The 20817-nt window shown below is 46.2% G+C and overlaps 1 protein-coding gene across 1 annotated transcript in view; it reads right to left on the bottom strand.

Moving 5' to 3' along the window:
- Window positions 1–1363: 1363 nt before the first annotated feature.
- LOC311238371 (lysosome membrane protein 2-like) overlaps window positions 1364–20817 on the bottom strand; it is a 55262-nt gene continuing 35808 nt past the window's right edge. The window contains exons 6-11 of the mRNA XM_084326404.1: window positions 13893–14011; window positions 12280–12353; window positions 11596–11647; window positions 5911–6075; window positions 4217–4264; window positions 1364–1490 (exon numbers count right to left, since the gene is read on the bottom strand). Coding sequence (XP_084182530.1) covers window positions 1374–1490; window positions 4217–4264; window positions 5911–6075; window positions 11596–11647; window positions 12280–12353; window positions 13893–14011 — 575 coding nt within the window. The 3' untranslated portion in view covers window positions 1364–1373. The remainder of the gene's footprint in view (window positions 1491–4216; window positions 4265–5910; window positions 6076–11595; window positions 11648–12279; window positions 12354–13892; window positions 14012–20817) is intronic.

Below are 20817 nucleotides of genomic sequence, written 5' to 3'. Positions count from 1 at the left end.
TGTTAATTATTAGATTCGATTCCTGCACAATCGCAATAAGTCTAGTCTTCTGTTCAAGTTGATCTTATTTTGGTTTGTTTGCATTCAGTCAGTTTAGTTGAATAAGTAACGGGACCCCTGTCAGTCACCAACGATGAGCATTGACTGATTCTGGGCCCCGCACGTTTAAAGCTTATAGAGCTGGTTGTGATCAACAGATTGAAATGTCGTATTCGGTTGGAAATCGGTTGAAGGGATCTACTTAAAAGCGGGGGTGGAATGCATAGCCTAACATCCATTAAAAACATGTGGGAATATCTGGCCAGATGTTCCTACAGTATGCACCCTGGCCCTGAGCTACCGTCACGACAACAGTCAGCCTCAGCGTCCGCACGTAGACACGAGGTCTGAGCAGGCGGAGGAGGTGCAGGCGTGACTTCATGTCGAGCGACCAACACGACCAAACAGGCACAAAGCGGGAAAGGAATTCGCCTCACGACCGATAATAATCGCCGATATACCTGCGCCCAGTGTCTGCGCCTGGCACGGAAATAGAGCCCATAAGATTTTTTAGGATAATAGAGCCCTGAAATGTTACTATAAATCTGAACCACATTTTAGTTGAGCTGTGTCGACGGGACACCTATCAAAAGAAGAGTAGTCTTAAGTTTGGCTCTCCTGTGCTGTTGTTTGCTAACAGCAGAGGACCCCTGAGAGTGGTGTATGATACCTAAAGCTCATATCCAATGGACAGCATCGCCCTGGTCCCCCAGACCACCCAATAATCCCTCTTACTCGCTGATATCTGAGAGCGTCTGAGTATTTATAAAAACACGGCATAAGGAATCCATATTCCAGTCAATCAGAAGGCACGGCGAGGTTACATCGAATCCTCCCAAAATGTCCAGTTGTTGGGGTCTTCAAGGGTCTGTTTGGCATAGGACCACTATGACTCCCCCTCTGGATCTCTAGTCGTATAGAACGCCGCTTTGTCTATTTTACAAGCCTCCTTAGAGCTCCGGCACAAGGCCGACTTGACTGAAAAGAGCCCAGAGAGTCACAGAGACCAGTGACTGACGTCAAACGAATCCTAGTCCTCAATCTAGTATCTCAGTCGATCGCCGAGACGAACACCTGTGTACACTAGGTATGTAAGCTCTCTGAGGTCAGTACCTCCTCCGCTTTAGTCCAAAATTATGTTCCCTCCCCTAACGCGCACCCTCAGAGTGCATCCAACACGAAACGTATAGACCCAACCCAACCTCCATATTTCTAATTACGGACAGGGTTTTCTTTCACGATTTTTCTACAGACGATATTTCCCGACCCTCAGAATTCTTTACCACCCTAACCCCGCCCGGCCCCGCCCGCCCGCCCCGTCCCACCCCTGTCACTCAGGAGTCCTGCGGGGTCGTAGTAGGGGTCAAGCCGATGTAGGTTCCGTTGTCGTCCTTCTCGCCGTTCTCCTTGCCGCTGACCGGGGAGTACGACGTCTCCTCTTTAGTGGTCGTCTGTGGGGGGGGGGGGGGGGGGGGGGCGAGATACCAGTTTAAGCGGGTGATAAATGTCTTTGTTATATACTATTATATAAAAAATAAATAAAAGAACGTAAAATCATTTATAGTTAGGTTGTGTCAAATTGAACTTCCCTTTGGAATGAGAAGCGGTGCTCACGGAGAGCACGGAACATCATCAGAGACGCTTCTCACCCCAACCGTGGACTGTTCACCCGCCTGCGGGGTACTCGCTATGGGGCACGCTACCCGCCTGCGGGGTACTCGCTCTGGGGCACGCTACCCGCCTGCGGGGTACTCGCTCTGGGGCACGCTACCGCAGCCTCCCAGGCAGAACCAACAGGACCACAAATAGTTTCTTCCCCTCAGCTGTCAGACTTCTGAATCAAAACTCTACTTAGCCCACTGCACCTCACTGTATACCTGTGTACCTGCCATAGCTTATGTAGACTTTATTATTTTAATGATTCTTTTAATTATTATTTTGTATTCTCACCATTGCACATTGTGCTAACCATTGCACTTTACTGTACAGTTTTATTTATATGTGTCTTATATTGCAACTGACTGTTGATTGTCACATCCTGATTGAACGTACACAATCTCGTTGCACTATCTTGTACTGTGTAATGACAATAAAGTGAATCTAATTTAATATCAGGAGTATTCCTTTGAGAGCCTACTATTCAATAATTCAGCTATCCTTTGGATAGAAATGCATGTGATTGGTTCCAAGATGATCTGTCAGGGAGACGTCAGTGTGAAAGGTCGGGTTACGCCCAATAACTAAAGGTGTGCCACAGGGTTTAATTCTAGGTCCTGTCCTCTTCACTGTTTATATTAATGATATTGTGTCTTTGCTGAATGGCCCATCTGTACACAGGTGATACTGTGTATTGTATTGCTGAATCTGTACAATTGGCCATTGAGAACTTACAACTTTCCTTTATTATCCTCCAGGAAGCTCTTATTAAACTTAAATCGGTTCTTAATGCTAGTAAAACTATAATTGATGCTGTTTTCTAGAGCCAAAACATTTAATATGATGGTTTACACATGGCTACCATAAGTGGTTCTACCATTGAGAGAGTCACTGAATATAAATATCTTGGTGTGTGGCCCAATGAGAAATTTACATTTAAATTCCATGTGGACAACAAGTTGCGACAGACACAGAAACAGAACCTGATGGAGTTGTCGAAGCAGTTTTCTTATCAGTCTTGGACTATGGTGATATTTTAAATGCTGTGGCCTCAACCTTTAAGTCCCTGGACTCTGTGTATCACTCTGCCCTCAGATTCATCACTAGTGTCCTTAATGAGAAGGTTGCTTAGTCCTCTTTGATGGAGAGGCACAACAAACACTGGTATTTGTTAATTTGTAAGGCCCTTACTTGTAAGCTACCTCCTTATACTACATCATTATTGGTAAGCTACCTCCTTATACTACATCATTATTGGTAAGCTACCTCCTTATACTACATCATTATTGGTAAGATACCTCCTTATACTACATCATTATTGGTAAGCTACCTCCTTATACTACATCATTATTGGTAAGATACCTTCTTATACTACATCATTATTGGTAAGATACCTCCTTATACTACATCATTATTGGTAAGCTACCTCCTTATACTACATCATTATTGGTAAGATACCTCCTTACACTACATCATTATTGGTAAGCTACCTCCTTATACTACATCATTATTGGTAAGCTACGTCCTTATACTACATCATTATTGGTAAGCTACCTCCTTATACTACATCATTATTGGTAAGCTACCTCCTTATACTACATCATTATTGGTAAGCTACCTCCTTATACTACATCATTATTGGTAAGATACCTCTTTATACTACATCATTATTGGTAAGATACCTCCTTATACTACATCATTATTGGTAAGATACCTCCTTATACTACATCATTATTGGTAAGCTATCTCCTTATACTACATCATTATTGGTAAGCTATCTCCTTATACTACATCATTATTGGTAAGCTATCTCCTTATACTACATCATTATTGGTAAGCTATCTCCTTACACTACATCATTATTGGTAAGCTATCTCCTTATACTACATCATTATTGGTGAAGAATGTTGGAACCTATGGAACCCCTTCTAGTGACTGGCTGGTCCTTAAGTAGTTTGCTCTGAACAGGGTAAATCTGCATTTCTCTATGATGCCCCTCCAGCTCATGGAATGAACTCCAACAGTGCTGAGATTCCGAGATTCTCCCCTCTGTCGCAGAGTTTAAAACCTTGATCTCCAACCTTTGTCTATCAAGTTGTACGTGTTTTAATTGATTCGTTATCCTTACTTTTGTCTCGTCTTGTTGTCTTATTGTTATGACTTTATATGCTGTGTGATCTTATATCCCTTTTTTTGTGTGTGCTTATTTCTGTGTGTACACTCGACGTGACTGTAAATGAGGGAACCCTCAGTTGCCTTTCGAGTTTTCAATAAAGGTTTGAAATTAAATTAAATAATCTCATTGAAGGGAGATCCCCTGATACATTACAGACCGTTTACAGCTCAGGAGCCAGTGTTAGCAAAAACAAAATGGAAGTGAGGAAGTGATTTTTCTATTGATAAAATAAAATAAAAACCTTTAATTAAAACAGGCTATGGTTATGTCATGCAATGTGAAAATCAAATGATTGTACACATAATTATGGAATGAGAGATGTAAATTAAACCAGTGCAGACTTACAGGAGCAGTATAGACAGCCTTGGTAAATACCATGCGTTTGACTTCGCTCTACACAGGAACATACAGGGAAAACACATGCACTGTTAGTATGAAGTTAACCCTTTCACTACCACACTATACCAAAGGGTTAACCTTCTGTAGTGTGTTAGTGAAAGGGTTAAGCAACGCAATGAATTACATGACAAATTAATATCACAAAATAAAAACAAACAAGAGTATCCCTAGGTTTGGAAGTCACAAGCACATAGTTAGTGGCACACGTGTTTGCCTATTAGTAACCATTCCATTGTGCCGTTTGTTACATGTATTAGGTCAAGGAATGGGGGTTCTACCAGCAGGCTAGTGGCAGCTTTGCATGACGTGATCGTTTGCCAGTGTTTTTGACATGTGGATGCCAAGTCAATCTTGACCTTGATACAAAAATGAAGTCATACTTCTTACTTTTGTTACTTACTTAGTTTTGTTTGTTTTGTTGTGCTAGAAATACCCTAACCAGGGGCGGCCGGGTGGCGCAGCGGTCTAAGCGTCTGTCTACCACCACAGAGACAGTGGGATTGAATCCAGCTGTGGTGCCTCCGGCTTGGCCGACCGTCCATACTAACACAATTGGCAGTGTTAGAGTTCTAAATAAATGCACTACAGGTATTAGGGTGGTATTTTTGTCAGATGTGGTGACTTTCATGGGTTCATGTGGTGTTTTAAGATACATTTTCAGATACAATGTCTGCCTATGGTTTCAGTGGTGAAATACCAACGTTATTTTAGTCCGATTCACCACATATAGGATTCCACTGTATCTGAGAATGTGTCTCAAACGCCACATGGAAGTCACCACATCTGACAATAATACGGTGTCTAAACAGAAAGACGAGGAATACTTCCTCAGATGGACTTTGTAAAAACATAGTTCCAAAACATGTTTCATGTTTAAATTATTTTACTCCTCTCTCGCTCTCCCTCCATTTCCCCCTAGTGTCTTTGGGCTCTCTCTCTCTCTCTCTCTCTCTCTCTCTCTCTCTCTCTCTCTCTCTCTCTCTCTCTCTCTCTCTCTCTCTCTCTCCCTCTCTCTCTCTCTCTCTCTCTCTCTCTCTCTCTCTCTTGTTCCTTCCTTCCTGCTGATTCATTATACATTATACTCTCCCTTTAACTCTCTCTCTCTCTTCCTCTCTCTCTATAAGTCTCTCTTAATTGGTCTTTGAATATTATTATAAAAACCTGTAATGTCCACAATGACAAAACCTTTCAGAAAACAAGTGACACATAAGATGTTAACGTGGCGTTTTTTAGTTGAGTGGTGACTTTCTTCCGTTTAGAAAATAAAGACCAAATAATTATGTAAAAAGAAATGGCGCCTTGATGTTTGTAACGAGACAAGAATGACTTGGAACCCACATGTCAAAAAGACTGGTGTGGTCCTTTAAGTCCCATAATGCAGTCAATACAAAAAGACTGGTGTGGTCCTTTAAGTCCCATAATGCAGTCAATACAAAAAGACTGGTGTGGTCCTTTAAGTCCCATAATGCAGTCAATACAAAAAGACTGGTGTGGTCCTTTAAGTCCCATAATTCAAACAAGACAAAATGGGCAACGAGGGAGAAGATAGCCAACTCAGTATCCCATAATAACGTGTGCAGCGTGACCTACTGTAGCAAGAGCAGTGAACACTAATAAAAACGCAAGTCTGTTCCACACACCGTTTTCCATACCCCCTGCGTGCGGGCGCGGACCAGGAGCACAATGAAGACGACGAGCAGGATGGCGCCCAGGCCCACGATGATGAGGGGGAAGTTGGAGGCCAGCGCCACCATGAAGAGCAGCCTCTGGAGCCTCTGCACGGAGGCGTCGTCGATCACCACGCTCTGGGGGAGAGAATAACAACACGTTACTGGAGGACGCTGTGTGTCTATACTCAACTCCAGTGGTCGGGGTGGAGCTGGACTCTCTAGTGGTGGTGGTGGAGCTGGACTCTCTAGTGGTGGTGGAGCTGGACTCTCCAGTGGTGGTGGAGCTGGACTCTCTAGTGGTGGTGGAGCTGGACTCTCTAGTGGTGGTGGAGCTGGACTCTCTAGTGGTGGTGGAGCTGGACTCTCTAGTGGTGGTGGAGCTGGACTCTCTAGTGGTGGTGGAGCTGGACTCTCTAGTGGTGGTGGAGCTGGACTCTCTAGTGGTGGTGGAGCTGGACTCTCTAGTGGTGGTGGAGCTGGACTCTCTAGCGGTGGTGGAGCTGGACTCTCTAGTGGTGGTGGAGCTGGACTCTCTAGTGGTGGTGGAGCTGGACTCTCTAGCGGTGATGGAGCTGGACTCTCTAGTGGTGGTGGAGCTGGACTCTCTAGTGGTGGTGGTGGAGCTGGACTCTCTAGTGGTGGTGGAGCTGGACTCTCTAGCGGTGGTGGAGCTGGACTCTCTAGTGGTGGTGGAGCTGGACTCTCTAGTGGTGGTGGTGGAGCTGGACTCTCTAGTGGTGGTGGAGCTGGACTCTCTAGTGGTGGTGGAGCTGGACTCTCTAGTGGTGGTGGAGCTGGACTCTCTAGCAGTGGTGGAGCTGGACTCTCTAGTGGTGGTGGAGCTGGACTCTCTAGCGGTGGTGGAGCTGGACTCTCTAGCGGTGGTGGAGCTGGACTCTCTAGTGGTGGTGGAGCTGGACTCTCTAGTGGTGGTGGAGCTGGACTCTCTAGTGGTGGTGGAGCTGGACTCTCTAGTGGTGGTGGAGCTGGACTCTCTAGTGGTGGTGGAGCTGGACTCTCTAGTGGTGGTGGAGCTGGACTCTCTAGTGGTGGTGGAGCTGGACTCTCTAGTGGTGGTGGAGCTGGACTCTCTAGTAGTGGTGGAGCTGGACTCTCTAGTGGTGGTGGAGCTGGACTCTCTAGTGGTGGTGGAGCTGGACTCTCTAGCGGTGGTGGAGCTGGACTCTCTAGTGGTGGTGGAGCTGGACTCTCTAGCGGTGGTGGAGCTGGACTCTCTAGCGGTGGTGGAGCTGGACTCTCTAGTGGTGGTGGAGCTGGACTCTCTAGTGGTGGTGGAGCTGGACTCTCTAGTGGTGGTGGAGCTGGACTCTCTAGTGGTGGTGGAGTTGGACTCTCTAGTGGTGGTGGAGCTGGACTCTCTAGTGGTGGTGGAGCTGGACTCTCTAGTGGTGGTGGAGCTGGACTCTCTAGTGGTGGTGGAGCTGGACTCTCTAGTGGTGGTGGAGCTGGACTCTCTAGTGGTGGTGGTGGAGCTGGACTCTCTAGTGGTGGTGGAGCTGGACTCTCTATCTCCCTGTCTCCGGCTGTCCCTGAGCAACGACCGGAGTGTTAAATGTCCCTTGACTAAGACGGGGAGGACGTGACCCTCTTTGCGCCGCCCCTGTGCCTCAAATAGATTGCTATCAGCTCTATCTTTAATCTTTCAAAATGTTCAGTTGCTATCGCTATTAGCTCTATCTTTAATTTTTCAAAATGTACAGTTGCTATTGCATGCACTCATCTGTGTTCCACTACACACATGAGTGCATGCTTACCAACTGTCCGTCTGCAACACTACTATCACCAACATCTAAGAAGGGAGATCCCCCCTTGAATGGCCCTTCTAAGGTTTCTCTCCTCCACACTGCCTGTGGAGCTTTTTTTCACACTGCCTGTGGAGCTTTTTTTCCCTATTGTTAGGTTTTAGTGAGTTTTTCCTTACCTTCGCGTGGGGTATGTCTGGGAGTGCTTGCATTCTTTCATTTATTTGCATCCATCTAAAAATGTTTGCACCTTATGGTGTTCTTGTTCTGTTCTTGACTTATTGTTATGTTTTCTTCTTGACTTGTTTAAAGAAGATCTGTACGGCCCATGAAGACATTAACGTGTGTTGTCGGGCCCTATAAATACATTTGATTTGATTTGATTTGTGGTGGAGCTGGACTCTCTAGTGGTGGTGGAGCTGGACTCTCTAGTGGTGGTGGAGCTGGACTCTCTAGCGGTGATGGAGCTGGACTCTCTAGCGGTGATGGAGCTGGACTCTCTAGTGGTGGTGGAGCTGGACTCTCTAGTGGTGGTGGAGCTGGACTCTCTAGCGGTGATGGAGCTGGACTCTCTAGTGGTGGTGGAGCTGGACTCTCTAGTGGTGGTGGAGCTGGACTCTCTAGCGGTGGTGGAGCTGGACTCTCTAGTGGTGGTAGAGCTGGACTCTCTAGTGGTGGTAGAGCTGGACTCTCTAGTGGTGGTGGAGCTGGACTCTCTAGTGGTGGTGGTGGAGCTGGACTCTCTAGTGGTGGTGGAGCTGGACTCTCTAGTGGTGGTGGTAGAGCTGGACTCTCTAGTGGTGGTGGAGCTGGACTCTCTAGTGGTGGTGGTGGAGCTGGACTCTCTAGTGGTGGTGGAGCTGGACTCTCTAGCGGTGGTGGAGCTGGACTCTCTAGTGGTGGTGGTGGAGCTGGACTCTCTAGTGGTGGTGGAGCTGGACTCTCTAGTGGTGGTGGAGCTGGACTCTCTAGTGGTGGTGGAGCTGAACTCTCTAGTGGTGGTGGAGCTGGACTCTCTAGTGGTGGTGGAGCTGGACTCTCTAGTGGTGGTGGAGCTGGACTCTCTAGTGGTGGTGGAGCTGGACTCTCTAGTGGTGGTGGAGCTGGACTCTCTAGTGGTGGTGGAGCTGGACTCTCTAGCGGTGATGGAGCTGGACTCTCTAGTGGTGGTGGAGCTGGACTCTCTAGTGGTGGTGGAGCTGGACTCTCTAGTGGTGGTGGAGCTGGACTCTCTAGTGGTGGTGGAGCTGGACTCTCTAGCGGTGATGGAGCTGGACTCTCTAGTGGTGGTGGAGCTGGACTCTCTAGTGGTGGTGGAGCTGGACTCTCTAGTGGTGGTGGAGCTGGACTCTCTAGTGGTGGTGGAGCTGGACTCTCTAGTGGTGGTGGAGCTGGACTCTCTAGTGGTGGTGGAGCTGGACTCTCTAGCGGTGGTGGAGCTGGACTCTCTAGTGGTGGTGGAGCTGGACTCTCTAGTGGTGGTGGAGCTGGACTCTCTAGTGGTGGTGGAGCTGGACTCTCTAGCGGTGGTGGAGCTGGACTCTCTAGTGGTGGTGTGTGTGACCACCTCCTAGTACAAACTTCTCTAGGAAGAAGACGAAGATGAGGATTAAGGCGAGACACTGCAGGTGAATAGGCAAATATACTTTTTTTGTTGATTTTGAGATTTTGTTATATTTTGCTTCCTAAACATGTCTTCTATGAAACTAGTGACAATAAAACGTCAATAACACACATTTAGTTGTTCATTTTACTTCATTTTGCCTTATTGCATCCATAAATGTCCACATATTTAATGGAGAAGTGCCTCATTTGCATATATAAACATAAATTTCAGAAAACTTGTCTCTACTAGGAGGTGGTCCAGAGGGGGGGGGGGGGGTCTTTATACTGGGAGGTGGTCCAGAGGGGGGGGGTCTCTACTAGGAGACTAGTGGTCACACACACACTGTGGAACAGTGTCTATCTGTCTGTCTGTCTGTCTCTCTGCTGTCTGTCTCTCCGGCTCTGCAGCTGGACCTTCTCAAATAAGCACGGAAAAGCTTTTAAGCTCATAGCTCCAATTTGGGTCCCAAATTGCGGTACAAATGAAGGAGGTGTCTCGGGTAGTGTACTCTAGTTAATATTATGTTCTCTCTGCAATTAGACTGCCCCTCATTCATCCCTATCTGATGCTATCTCTGAAAACAGTTCCTGCGAGCGCAGTCAGTGCACCCCATAACGCTATATATATAAACCTGCATTCATTCGGAGAGAAAGACCTATTCCACATGCTATTTAGGGTTTTGACAATAATTACACTAATATCGCTATTTCACAATGAACTATAATGAATTACGGGGGTCATACAGAACACGCGCCAGTGTCTTTATTTCCGCGTTGGAACGAATGCATGTACTGAGGAGCGCTTGTGCGTAGTAACGATATTCTACCACTGGGCGTCAGCTAAGTGTGCTCAGAGCTGTGCGTAGACATAAGCACAAAGTCAAGTTCAAGTTGAAATTGATGAATCCCACTCTTTGCTTAGAAATGATCGTACGCACAGGGTAAGCACAAATCTGTGCGTAAGACACGTTGATGAATGAGGGCCCTGGACTTTTACTTTTAAAACAACATTGTACAATTTTACACTTACTGTATAGTTCTGTATATTTTTACTGTATATTTTATATTAGAATGTAACATAGGAAACGTATATCCCGGACCGTATTTTATTCTTATAGGCTTATTGTTCAGATTCAGATTCAGATTACTTTATTCACCATATTGCAGTACAAATGGAACGTGATTTGACGTTTACAGTGATTAAAGTATTTCTATTCTATTCTATTCTATTTTTGAGGGTGCCCTGTATTTTTTTCATCACCAAAAGTGCTTGTTTGTGCCACTGGAACTGAAATCTCACTCTGAGATCCCGCGAGGTGTGAGTTGTTGCAGGAGAACAACACTGGTCAGCTGTGGAGCATGAGAGTGTGACCGCGGAAGCGTTGTTGTGTTGGAAGCTAGCTAAGCGTTATCTAAAAGATTAAAACAGTTAGCTTAGCGTTATCTGAAAGATAAAAACAGTTATAGCTTAGCGTTATCTGAAAGATAAAAACAATTATAGCTTAGTGTTATCTGAAAGATAAAAACAGTTAGCTTAGCGTTATCTGAAAGATAAAAACAGTTATAGCTTAGCGTTATCTGAAAGATAAAAACAGTTAGCTTAGCGTTATCTGAAAGATAAAAACAGTTAGCTTAGCGTTATCTGAAAGATAAAAACAGTTAGCTTAGCGTTATCTGAAAGATAAAAACAGTTAGCTTAGCCTCATCTAAAAGATAAAAATGGTTAACCGTCTGTAGTGTGGTAGTGAAAGGGTTAACCGTCTGTAGTGTGGCAGTGAAAGGGTTAACCGTCTGTAGTGTGGTAGTGAAAGGGTTAACCGTCTGTAGTGTGGTAGTGAGAGGGTTAACCTTCTGTAGCGTGGTCGTGAAAGGGTTAACCCTTTGTCGTGTGGCAGTGAAAGGGCTAATCTTCTGTATTTTCTTTACCCTTGCCTTCAAGCCTTGAACTCCTTCCTCTCTCACCTTTTATATAATTTTTTTTATTTTCATTTATTCTACTAAAACTGTATTGTTAATTTTTTCTGTAAAGTGTCTTTGAACATTCGGAAAAGCGCTGTACAAAATGTATGTATTATTATTATTATTATTATTGTCGCAGTGAAAGGGTTAACCGTTTGGTAGTGTGGCAGTGAAAGGGTTAATAATATAATGCCTATTTTCTTCAAACTCTGGTGGACGCTGAGCAGCACAGACCTCCCGCTGTGGCACCTTAGTGAGTCGCCCAGACTCGTTACCGTTTAGTAAAAATTGTGTTGTGAAACAATCTTTCTGATACAAAGCTTCTTACCTCATTTATGAACATTACAGGGAAGACAGTGGTGTTTATGCCGTAGGTCACTCTGTAAAACGACAAGAAGAACATACAGGAAAATCATATACTGAATCATTTTAGTCAAAGATTGGCAAACAGTATACCTTTGTCTCGTTTCTGCTTTAAAGACATATATGCAGCTACGCTAGCAAGCTACTGGTCTCTGTGATACAGTATCACATAACATACAGTAATCTAAACATGACATTTAGATCAGATTCGATTAGATTAAAATGTATTGTCATCATACAGCACAAGTGCAGTGCAACGGAAATAAGTTTGGCATCCAATCAGAGTGCAAATGTAACAGTAAAGTGCAATAGTAATATACAATGTACAGGAGTTTAAACTGCGTCTAAAATATATAAATTAGTACTACTGGCCGTAGTGCTAATCAGATGTATGTACAGAGTTGTAGTATTAATATGTAATACAGGTATAAAGACACTATGGCCAGCAGTGTAACTAGTAAGAGTAGGTAAGGTACAGATATAGTATCTACAGATATAAGATATATAAATAGAAGGATTATATGCAGGTATATTCAGACATATATGTATATATATGTGCCGTAAATATACAAATATGAATGTAAATATGCAGTATATATAGCACTGTTGAGACCAAGCGTTGTGTGTCTGTGTGGACAGAGATACTCACGAGAACCCGGCCATTTTGCCAATCAGGATATTGATCTGTGCTCTCTTGTTGGCACGTACGGGGACACCGGTCGTCTGGGGACAAGGGGAAGAAATCATGAATAAAAAATGGTGTGAAATGAAAAGACATCCTCTCCTCGGTTGCTCCGCTCATTCATGTCATTAATACTACTCTCTATTCTCTTCTCCCACTTCTCAAATCTGACGCCACCAAATATCAACAAACAGTGTGTAGAGGGCAGGGGTGTAAAAAGTACCCAGAAATTATACTTAAGTGAAAGTATGGGTACCGTCTCAAAATCGTCCTCAAGTAAAAGTCAGAGTATCTGGCTAAAAACACACTTGAGTAAAAATAAAAAAGTTTCTACCTTTAAATGTACTTAAAGTAAAACTACAAAAAAAATTATGACTTTCTATCATTCTGATAGCAGGTGTTTAATCAAAGATCCCTGCTTTCTAGTCTCGCACAAGGACCAATCAGGCAGGTTAATTTTCCATTGATGGGGATTTGAGTGACTTATTTTTAGTGCGGCCGCAGGATTAATAACGTTAACGTTAGTTCGGCCAGAGAAAACAAATATACTAATTAAAATGGTTGGACCTGCGAGATTTGTACTTTGTAGGTCTGCATTTTAAATGTGAGGAGTATGTTTTTTTTTCTCTGAAATGTAATTGAGTAAAAGTAAAAAAAAAAAGTAAAAGTATACAAACCTAATAATACTCGAGTAAAGTACAAATCCCCAAAAACAGTACTTAAGTATTGTAACAAAGTACAATTACTCAAGTACTTTACACCCCTGGTAGAGGGACACCGGTTATTGCAGCCAAGTACAACAAGGAATCTGCGGGAAAATGACACAGCGGTGACCTTGCTTACTTCATATTGTGGAGAAACCATCCAGTGGTTCTCAACCTTTTTGGGTCAATTATGATTATTGTCTGTTCTCTGTGCCATGTTTAAATTTGCCTCAGTTTGTTAGGTCAATTAAGTCTCTCAGTGTTGTATGTCAAATGAAGACTTCTAACAATGGGTAAGGAGTGGACCCAATAAAATCTATAATTGTTTGTGATGTGAGGTGAGGTGAGTTTATTCAGTTGGTGCACGTATGCACTTCCGCATGTCTAACACCAGAGGGCACCACAGTATATCTTTATGCAGCTCCACCAGGGCCCTTATTCACAAAGTCACCTAGATAGTCCTTGGGCCAAACACTTTTTTGGTACCATCTGGGTGGGCAAATTCTAGATGTGACTTTATTATTCCTATACAGCCCTAGATTATGTTTTGATATGATAGACCTTTTGGTTTTGTAGCTTATTAGTTATTATTATCACCTCCTGAAGGTATGGAGTTTTTGCTAAATAAGTCTCCTGCCATATTTTGCTTCCCTTCATAGATTCGCTCGTACGTCAGTTTGTCTGGGTACTAGAGACATGACCATGATAACGTCTTCATGCGCCTGAGTCTCCTGAACACGTAAGAGACAAACCCTGAGTTGATCGGACCTTCCTACGCTGAGGTATAGTAACCTTTGCGCACCTACCCCCCTGCCGGTGAATGCATCACTGTTGCGGTTTTTCTGAGGTGTTATGCGGTAGGTGTGCAAGAGTTACCGGGTTGAGGTCCAGGTAGGTCTGGTGGTGCTCTCTCTTGGGGGACAGGCCGTCGATGGCGTCGACATACTTCTTGTCTCCGAGGTAGAAATGAGGGAAGGAGGCCACCACAGGTGCACCTGGAGAAGGAGAGGAGGAGAGGAGAGGAGAGGAGAGGAGGAGGAGAGGAGAAGAGAGAAGGAGGAGAGGAGAGGAGAGAAGAAGAGGGAGAGGAGAGGAGGAGAGGAGGAGGAGAGAAGAGAGAGGAGAGGAGAGGAGGAGAGGAAGAGGGAGAGGAGAGGAGAGAAGAGGAGATGAGAGGAGAGGAGGGGAGGAGAGGAGAGGGTGAGGAGAGAAGAGGAGAGGAGGAGAGGAGAGGAGAGAAGAGGAGGAGGAGAGGAGAGGTGAGGAGAGGTGAGGAGTAGAGAGGGTGAGGAGAGGAGGAGGAGAGGAGGAGGAGAGGATAGGTGAGGAGAGGGTGAGGAGAGGAGAGAAGTGGAGGAGAGGAGAGGAGGAGGAGAGAAGAGGAGAGGAGGAGAGGAGAGGGTGAGGAGAGGAGGAGAGGGTGAGGAGAGGAGAGAAGAGGAGGAGAGGAGAGGAGGAGAGAAGAGGAGAGGAGGAGGAGGAGAGGAGGAGGAGAGGGTGAGGAGAGGAGAGGGTGAGGAGAGGAGAGAAGAGGAGGAGAGGAGGAGGAGAGGAGATGAGGAGAGAAGAGGAGAAGAGGAGAGGAGAGGAGAGGAGGAGAGAAGAGGAGGAGAGGGAAGGAGGAGAGAAGAGGAGAGAAGAGGAGAAGAGGGAAGGAGGAGAGAAGAGGAGAGAGAAGAGGAGAGGGAGGGAGGAGCGAAGAGGAGAGGAGGAGAGAAGAGGAGGAGAGGGGAGGTGTGGGGTTGGGGCGAGGACAGGAGGAGAGAAGGGGGAAAATTGGGGGAAAGGTGGCAGAGGGAGAGGGACATAAGTCACTGCTATACTGAGCAAGACAGTGTTGTTGCTCAACAGCTCATCGTCACTTCATCATATGAACATAAAACCACTTCCTTAAAAGCAGCAGTGCGGTGGGTCAGGGAGCAGGGGGGTGGGTATGGGGCGGTGGGTCAGGGAGCAGGGGGGTGGGTCAGGGAGCAGGGGGGTGGGTCAGGGAGCAGGGGGGTGGGTCAGGGAGCAGGGGGGTGGGTATGGGAGCAGGGGGGTGGGTCAGGGAGCAGGGGGGTGGGTCAGGGAGCAGGGGGGTGGGTCAGGGAGCAGGGGGGTGGGTCAGGGAGCAGGGGGGTGGGTCAGGGAGCAGGGGGGTGGGTCAGGGAGCAGGGGGGTGGGTCAGGGAGCAGGGGGGTGGGTCAGGGAGCAGGGGGGTGGGTCAGGGAGCAGGGGGGTGGGTCAGGGAGCAGGGGGGTGGGTCAGGGAGCAGGGGGGTGGGTCAGGGAGCAGGGGGGTGGGTATGGGAGCAGGGGGGTGGGTCAGGGAGCAGGGGGGTGGGTCAGGGAGCAGGGGGGTGGGTCAGGGAGCAGGGGGGTGGGTCAGGGAGCAGGGGGGTGGGTCAGGGAGCAGGGGGGTGGGTCAGGGAGCAGGGGGGTGGGTCAGGGAGCAGGGGGGTGGGTCAGGGAGCAGGGGGGTGGGTCAGGGAGCAGGGGGGTGGGTCAGGGAGCAGGGGGGTGGGTCAGGGAGCAGGGGGGTGGGTCAGGGAGCAGGGGGGTGGGTCAGGGAGCAGGGGGGTGGGTCAGGGAGCAGGGGGGTGGGTCAGGGAGCAGGGGGGTGGGTCAGGGAGCAGGGGGGTGGGTCAGGGAGCAGGGGGGGGGGGGTATGGGGGACGTCCGTTCAGAGATAAAAACTCGTATGTGACAAAGTTCAGACCCGCTGTTTTCGATCTCTGATATGGAAGTTGACGCAACATTAGAAACCACCCCCCCCTGCCTCTCGAGCATGGCTTTAACCCTTTCACTTTGGTAGTGAAAGGTTATAACCTTCTGTATAGTGTGGTAGTGAAAGGGTTAACCCTTTTTGTCGCGTGGCAGTGAAAGGGTTAACCTTCTGTATTGTTGCAGTGAAAGGGTTAACCATTTGGTAGTGTGGTAGTGAAAAAAGGGTTAAGATATGTTTCAGCACAAAAATAAATCTACTTTACATGGAAATGGCTGACTTTCATTTCATCAAACCAGAGACCAATGGACCTGTCTCAAAACCCTGCCCCTTTTCTTGATCCTCCAATCACAACTGTCGCTTACCTCGGACAAACCAAGTTTGTCCGAGGTAAGCGACAGCTGTGATTGGAGGATCAAGAAAAGGGGCAGGGTTTGAGACAGGTCCATTGGGTAACACATCTCTGAGTTGCTTCTCTACACTATGAACCCTAGTCTAGACGTCTCCGGTCACCGGGGACTGGTCTGCTAACTGTTCCTATAGGACCAGAACAAAACATGTTGGTGAAGCCACATTCTTCTACTATGCCACACATTTGAACTGCCAGGAGATCTTAGATCTGCCCCCAACTCTGCCCCAATTTTTTAAGATTAGGCTAAAAAACGCTTATGTTTTTTCTGCTTTTAACTGCTGCTAAACCACTGCACTCTTTTTTGCACTTTATTCTTTTGTTTTGTTTGTTTTAATGCATCGTCAATCTATTCGTGAGAATGCACCGCTTTTATACTGTACCCTTCTGTGTTCCTTTTATATATATTATTATTATTATGAATATTCCTTTTTAATTCCAGAGAATCATTATTTTTTATACTGTGCCTTCTCCTTTTTATTGTTTTGTGTGTACAGCACTTTGGATTGTCTCTGTGTATGAAAGGTGCTTTATAAATACATTTGACGTGACTTGACACTTTACATTTTAGGGAACACAACTAATGAGTCCATACAGTGGAACGAACAAGCACCTCTAGCGGCATTAACACAGTGTAGATATCACTGAACTGAGAGTTAACCGTTAGAATTAGAAATGATGTATATCCCGGGGCCGCATTTGATTCTGTATTCTATTTTATTCTTCTTTTTTATATTATATATATATATATATATATATATATTTTTTTTTTTTTTTTTTTTTTAGATTATGTTTTTGGTAGATTTTTATTGGCTTTACTGGACATGTCCGGCAGAGAGGAAGAACGGGGGAAGACATGCGGCAAAGGTCTGCGATCTGTAGTGCCGGATTTCCCTCGGGATTATTAAAGGATTTCCATTCTATTCTATTGTATTAGAGGTTAATCAGGAGGATAATACGTGGACCAGAGGTAACGGGGGGTCTGTTGTGAAGGGTGGAGGGTTCCCTGATGCTCCTGGGGGGGGTCTGTTGTGAAGGGTGGAGGGTTCCCTGATGCTCCTGGAACAGAGGTAACGGGGGGTCTGTTGTGAAGGGTGGAGGGTTCCCTGGTGCTCCTGGCCAAATGCCAAACCAGGCCTCTGACATCAAGGTCACTTAATCAACCCTCTCCTTAATTCATCCTTGAGTGCATAGTAGTGGAGACAGATTAGCGAGATAGGCAGTAGTATAAGTATAAGGTACGTAATAGTCGGCCTAAAAGACCGTGGGGGTGATCGGAAGGTTCCCGGTTTGATTCCCGCTCCTCCCGGGCAGCGTGTCGAAGTGTCCTTGAGCAAGACACTTAACCCCCTAATTGCTCCTGATGAGCAGGTTTTTGAAGAAAAAAAAAACGTTTACGTTTAATTCATTTATCCACTCTGGTTGGATGGTGCGTATGTATATGTATGTATTGTGCTGTATAATGACAATACATTTGAATCGAATCTCATTTTGAAATCGCTACCTGTTGAGTGGATCACCATGGTGCAATGCAATCACCTCCGAAGCTGTCTGCCACTGTCGTGTCCATAGGCAGCGTAGCGATTTCAAAATGAGATTCGATTCAAATGTATTGTCATTATACAGCACAATACATACATATACATACACCCCATCCAACCAGAGTGGATAAATTAATTAAACGTAAAAAAAAAAAAAAAAAAATATTGAACTAAGAGTGATTTGAACCTGTGACCATAGGCTCCACAGCCAGGAGACGAACAAGTTGAGCTAAATCGGCGGATGTTAAAACTGAGTGACTAATCCATGATTTACACTTGTGCCAATTGCGTGAATCTTTAGTATTGGCATTAATAAATCAGATGTCATGCTAATATGTCATGTTCTACAGTAGGGCGTACTACTGTGATACCCATTTCAAAGTGCGTGTGTGCGAGGCTCGCTCTCCGCTCTCCCCCTCTCCGCTCGCTCTCGCATTATTATTATTTCTACGCTACGCTCATAACTAGCGTAGGCAGGGGCGGTCAGTGGCCAATCAGAGCAACGCGGAAGGACAACTGGCTTGTGGAAAGTATAGACGCGGGCCGGACTGGGGAAATGATTCAGGCCAGGAAATATAGTGCAAAATATAGCCCCAGTCAGGCCACTTTTTAAACAGGGGGTCTGGGGGTCCCTTACCCTTTTTCGTAATGTCAGATTGAAAAGAATACAATCTTTTATTCAACTTCAGCCCTGATCATAACACCACATATTCATTTTATAATTCTAACCCTTTAAATGCCAGTGTGTGTGATGGCATATATTTGCAATATATCAAATGCAAAGTAGATTCTGCGGCTCCCTTTGTGTGTGTGTGTGTGTGTGTGTGTGTGTGTGTGTGTGTGTGTGTGTGTGTGTGTGTGTGTGTGTGTGTGTGTGTGTGTGTGTGTGTGTGTGCGTGTGTGTGTGTGTGTGTGTGTGTGTGTGTGTGTGTGCGTGTGTGTGTGTATGTGTGTGTGTGTGTGTGTGCGTGTGTGTGTGTGTGTGTGTGTGTGTGTGTGTGTGTGTGTGTGTGTGTGTGTGTGTGTGTGTGTGTGTGTGTGTGTGTGTGAGCAAGAGAGAGAGAGAGATAGTTCTCCAACTTGTGTGAGTTGCAGTGATCTCCTGGTTGTTCCCCACCTAGGTTATCTAACTATTGCGCCACTGCAACTAGAAACACTGGCCTGGCCGCCTGAATACTTTCGACAACAAATGTTTGTTTCCGCGTCTCTGATTGGCCCGCGCATTTCTGGTCATGTGATATGTGCGCCAATCGTGGGACCGCGAGTTTCTACACTGGTTAAGCTTAGGCGCTCTTTCGAAGTTGGTTAAGGTTAGAGTTTGTCTTAGAGCATGGCGATAGAACGCCAGGTAGTTTGCAGGCTGTTCCACCCGGAAATAGGCGCAGAACTTGCTGTCCCACGATTGGCACACATGTCACATGACCTGGCCAATCAGAGCGCAAAACTCGAACGCAGAAACAAACATTTGTTGTCGAAAGTATTCACGCGGCCTGGCCTGCTTCTAAATTCAGTAGCCTGAATCATATAAATAAAAATAAAATAAAATAAAATAAATAAATAAATAAAAAAAATCACTTTGGGAACCACTGCCATAGAGGCAGACGCCAACCACGTTTTTTTTAAGTGGTCTTAAAGCCTCTTTCTGTAGCTAGAGCTTTGCAAGAGGTGGGTAATTGGTTCCATAGAACTCCTGCCGTATACAAAAACGAGTTTTGCCCCATAGAACTCCTGAACCTGTGTGGAATTAAATCCGTCTGGCTGCCTCTCGTGGAGTAAGTGTGTGAGTGAGTCTCTCTCACCCAGCTAAAGTAACTGACCAGATATTATGCAGGGACTGTAGCGTTCCTCATCTTAGAGCGAACAACCTCTTCACCCTGGGAGGAACAGAGGCTTCCTCGCCCCGCCATGTTCCCCGTGTTTAAACACTTCCTCCGGGCAAAGCCTCCTTCCAATTCGCTGCTCCCAGCAGTTGGAACGAGATGCAAAAGACTTTGGAAAATGGACAAATGTATCCCCCCTCACTACTTTTAAGGACTCTATCGCAGAGTTTCTTACACACACACCTGCAACTGTCACCCAGCCTTCACTGCCACACGACAGGTTAGCCCTTTACTATCACACAACCGACGGCGATGCTCCGTCATTAGCATCATTAGCTCCGCAAATGTTATTCTGCTAATGTTGGAGCATCGCCGTCGGTTGTGTGATAGTAAAGGGCTAACCTTCTGTAGTGTCACAGTGAAAGGGTTAACGGGCTGCCGTGTGGCAGTGAAAGGGTTAACTGTAATGTGTCTGTGCTGCTTCCTGTATTACATACCTTGTAATTTGTATTTGATTGTTTGTTTGATGTGTGTTTTAATTACTTCCCTTCCCTCTGTGATGTGTGCATGTCTGTCTCTGTTCTATCTTTACCTTGTTTTATTTCCTACCCTTCGAGAGGCCCTTTAGTCCTCTCGTGAGTCACTGTAAATACGAATTTGTTGACCTGCCTGGTTAAATAAAGGTTAAATATTTTTTTTAATTAAAAACAGCTAATGGGGCTGGGGGGGCGACGACGAATAGATGAGTAAATCCGTTCAGTTCAGAACCCAGCAGGAGCGCAGAAGAGCGAGAGGGGAGACAGCGGCTGGATCTATTCTCACCCTCGAAGCCTTTGACCTCTGCCCCAGAGCACACAGCTGTCCGTGGCGTCCCTGTGCCTCCGCCCACCTCCACGCGGCGGGTGGACAATAGGTACTCGGAAGTAAACAATAGGTACACGTCGTGACACGGCCCCGTCTGTGGAAGCCATTACTGGGGGTGTAGCTGAGATCATCGTACAGATATCCCTCTCTCACATGCCTGCATGCTTTCAGAGTTTCCTTCCTCACATTGTCAGCGGCAGAGATTCCACGTTTAATCGAATCTTCGGGCCGTCCGGGTTGGGTCGAGCCGGGAGGGGGGGGGGGGGGGGGGGGGGTGGCGGGACGGTCCGATAGACGCGCTCTTTACTACCGCGGTCCATAGTAATAGACTAAAAGAACATCTGTCCCCCCGGCCCGGGAACCCAAAACCGACCCGAGTTTAAAACCTCAAGAAAAACCTTGGGAGCTTGGAATAGCCATCTCTGCGGGGTGCAGGACGTAGCAGGGGAGAAAGAAACATG

Source organism: Notolepis coatsorum (assembly GCF_963971535.1).
Source record: "Notolepis coatsorum genome assembly, chromosome: 12".
Lineage (NCBI taxonomy): Eukaryota > Metazoa > Chordata > Actinopteri > Aulopiformes > Paralepididae > Notolepis > Notolepis coatsorum.
Note: the sequence above shows the minus strand (reverse complement) of the source record. Positions and strands in the feature narration are given on the sequence as shown.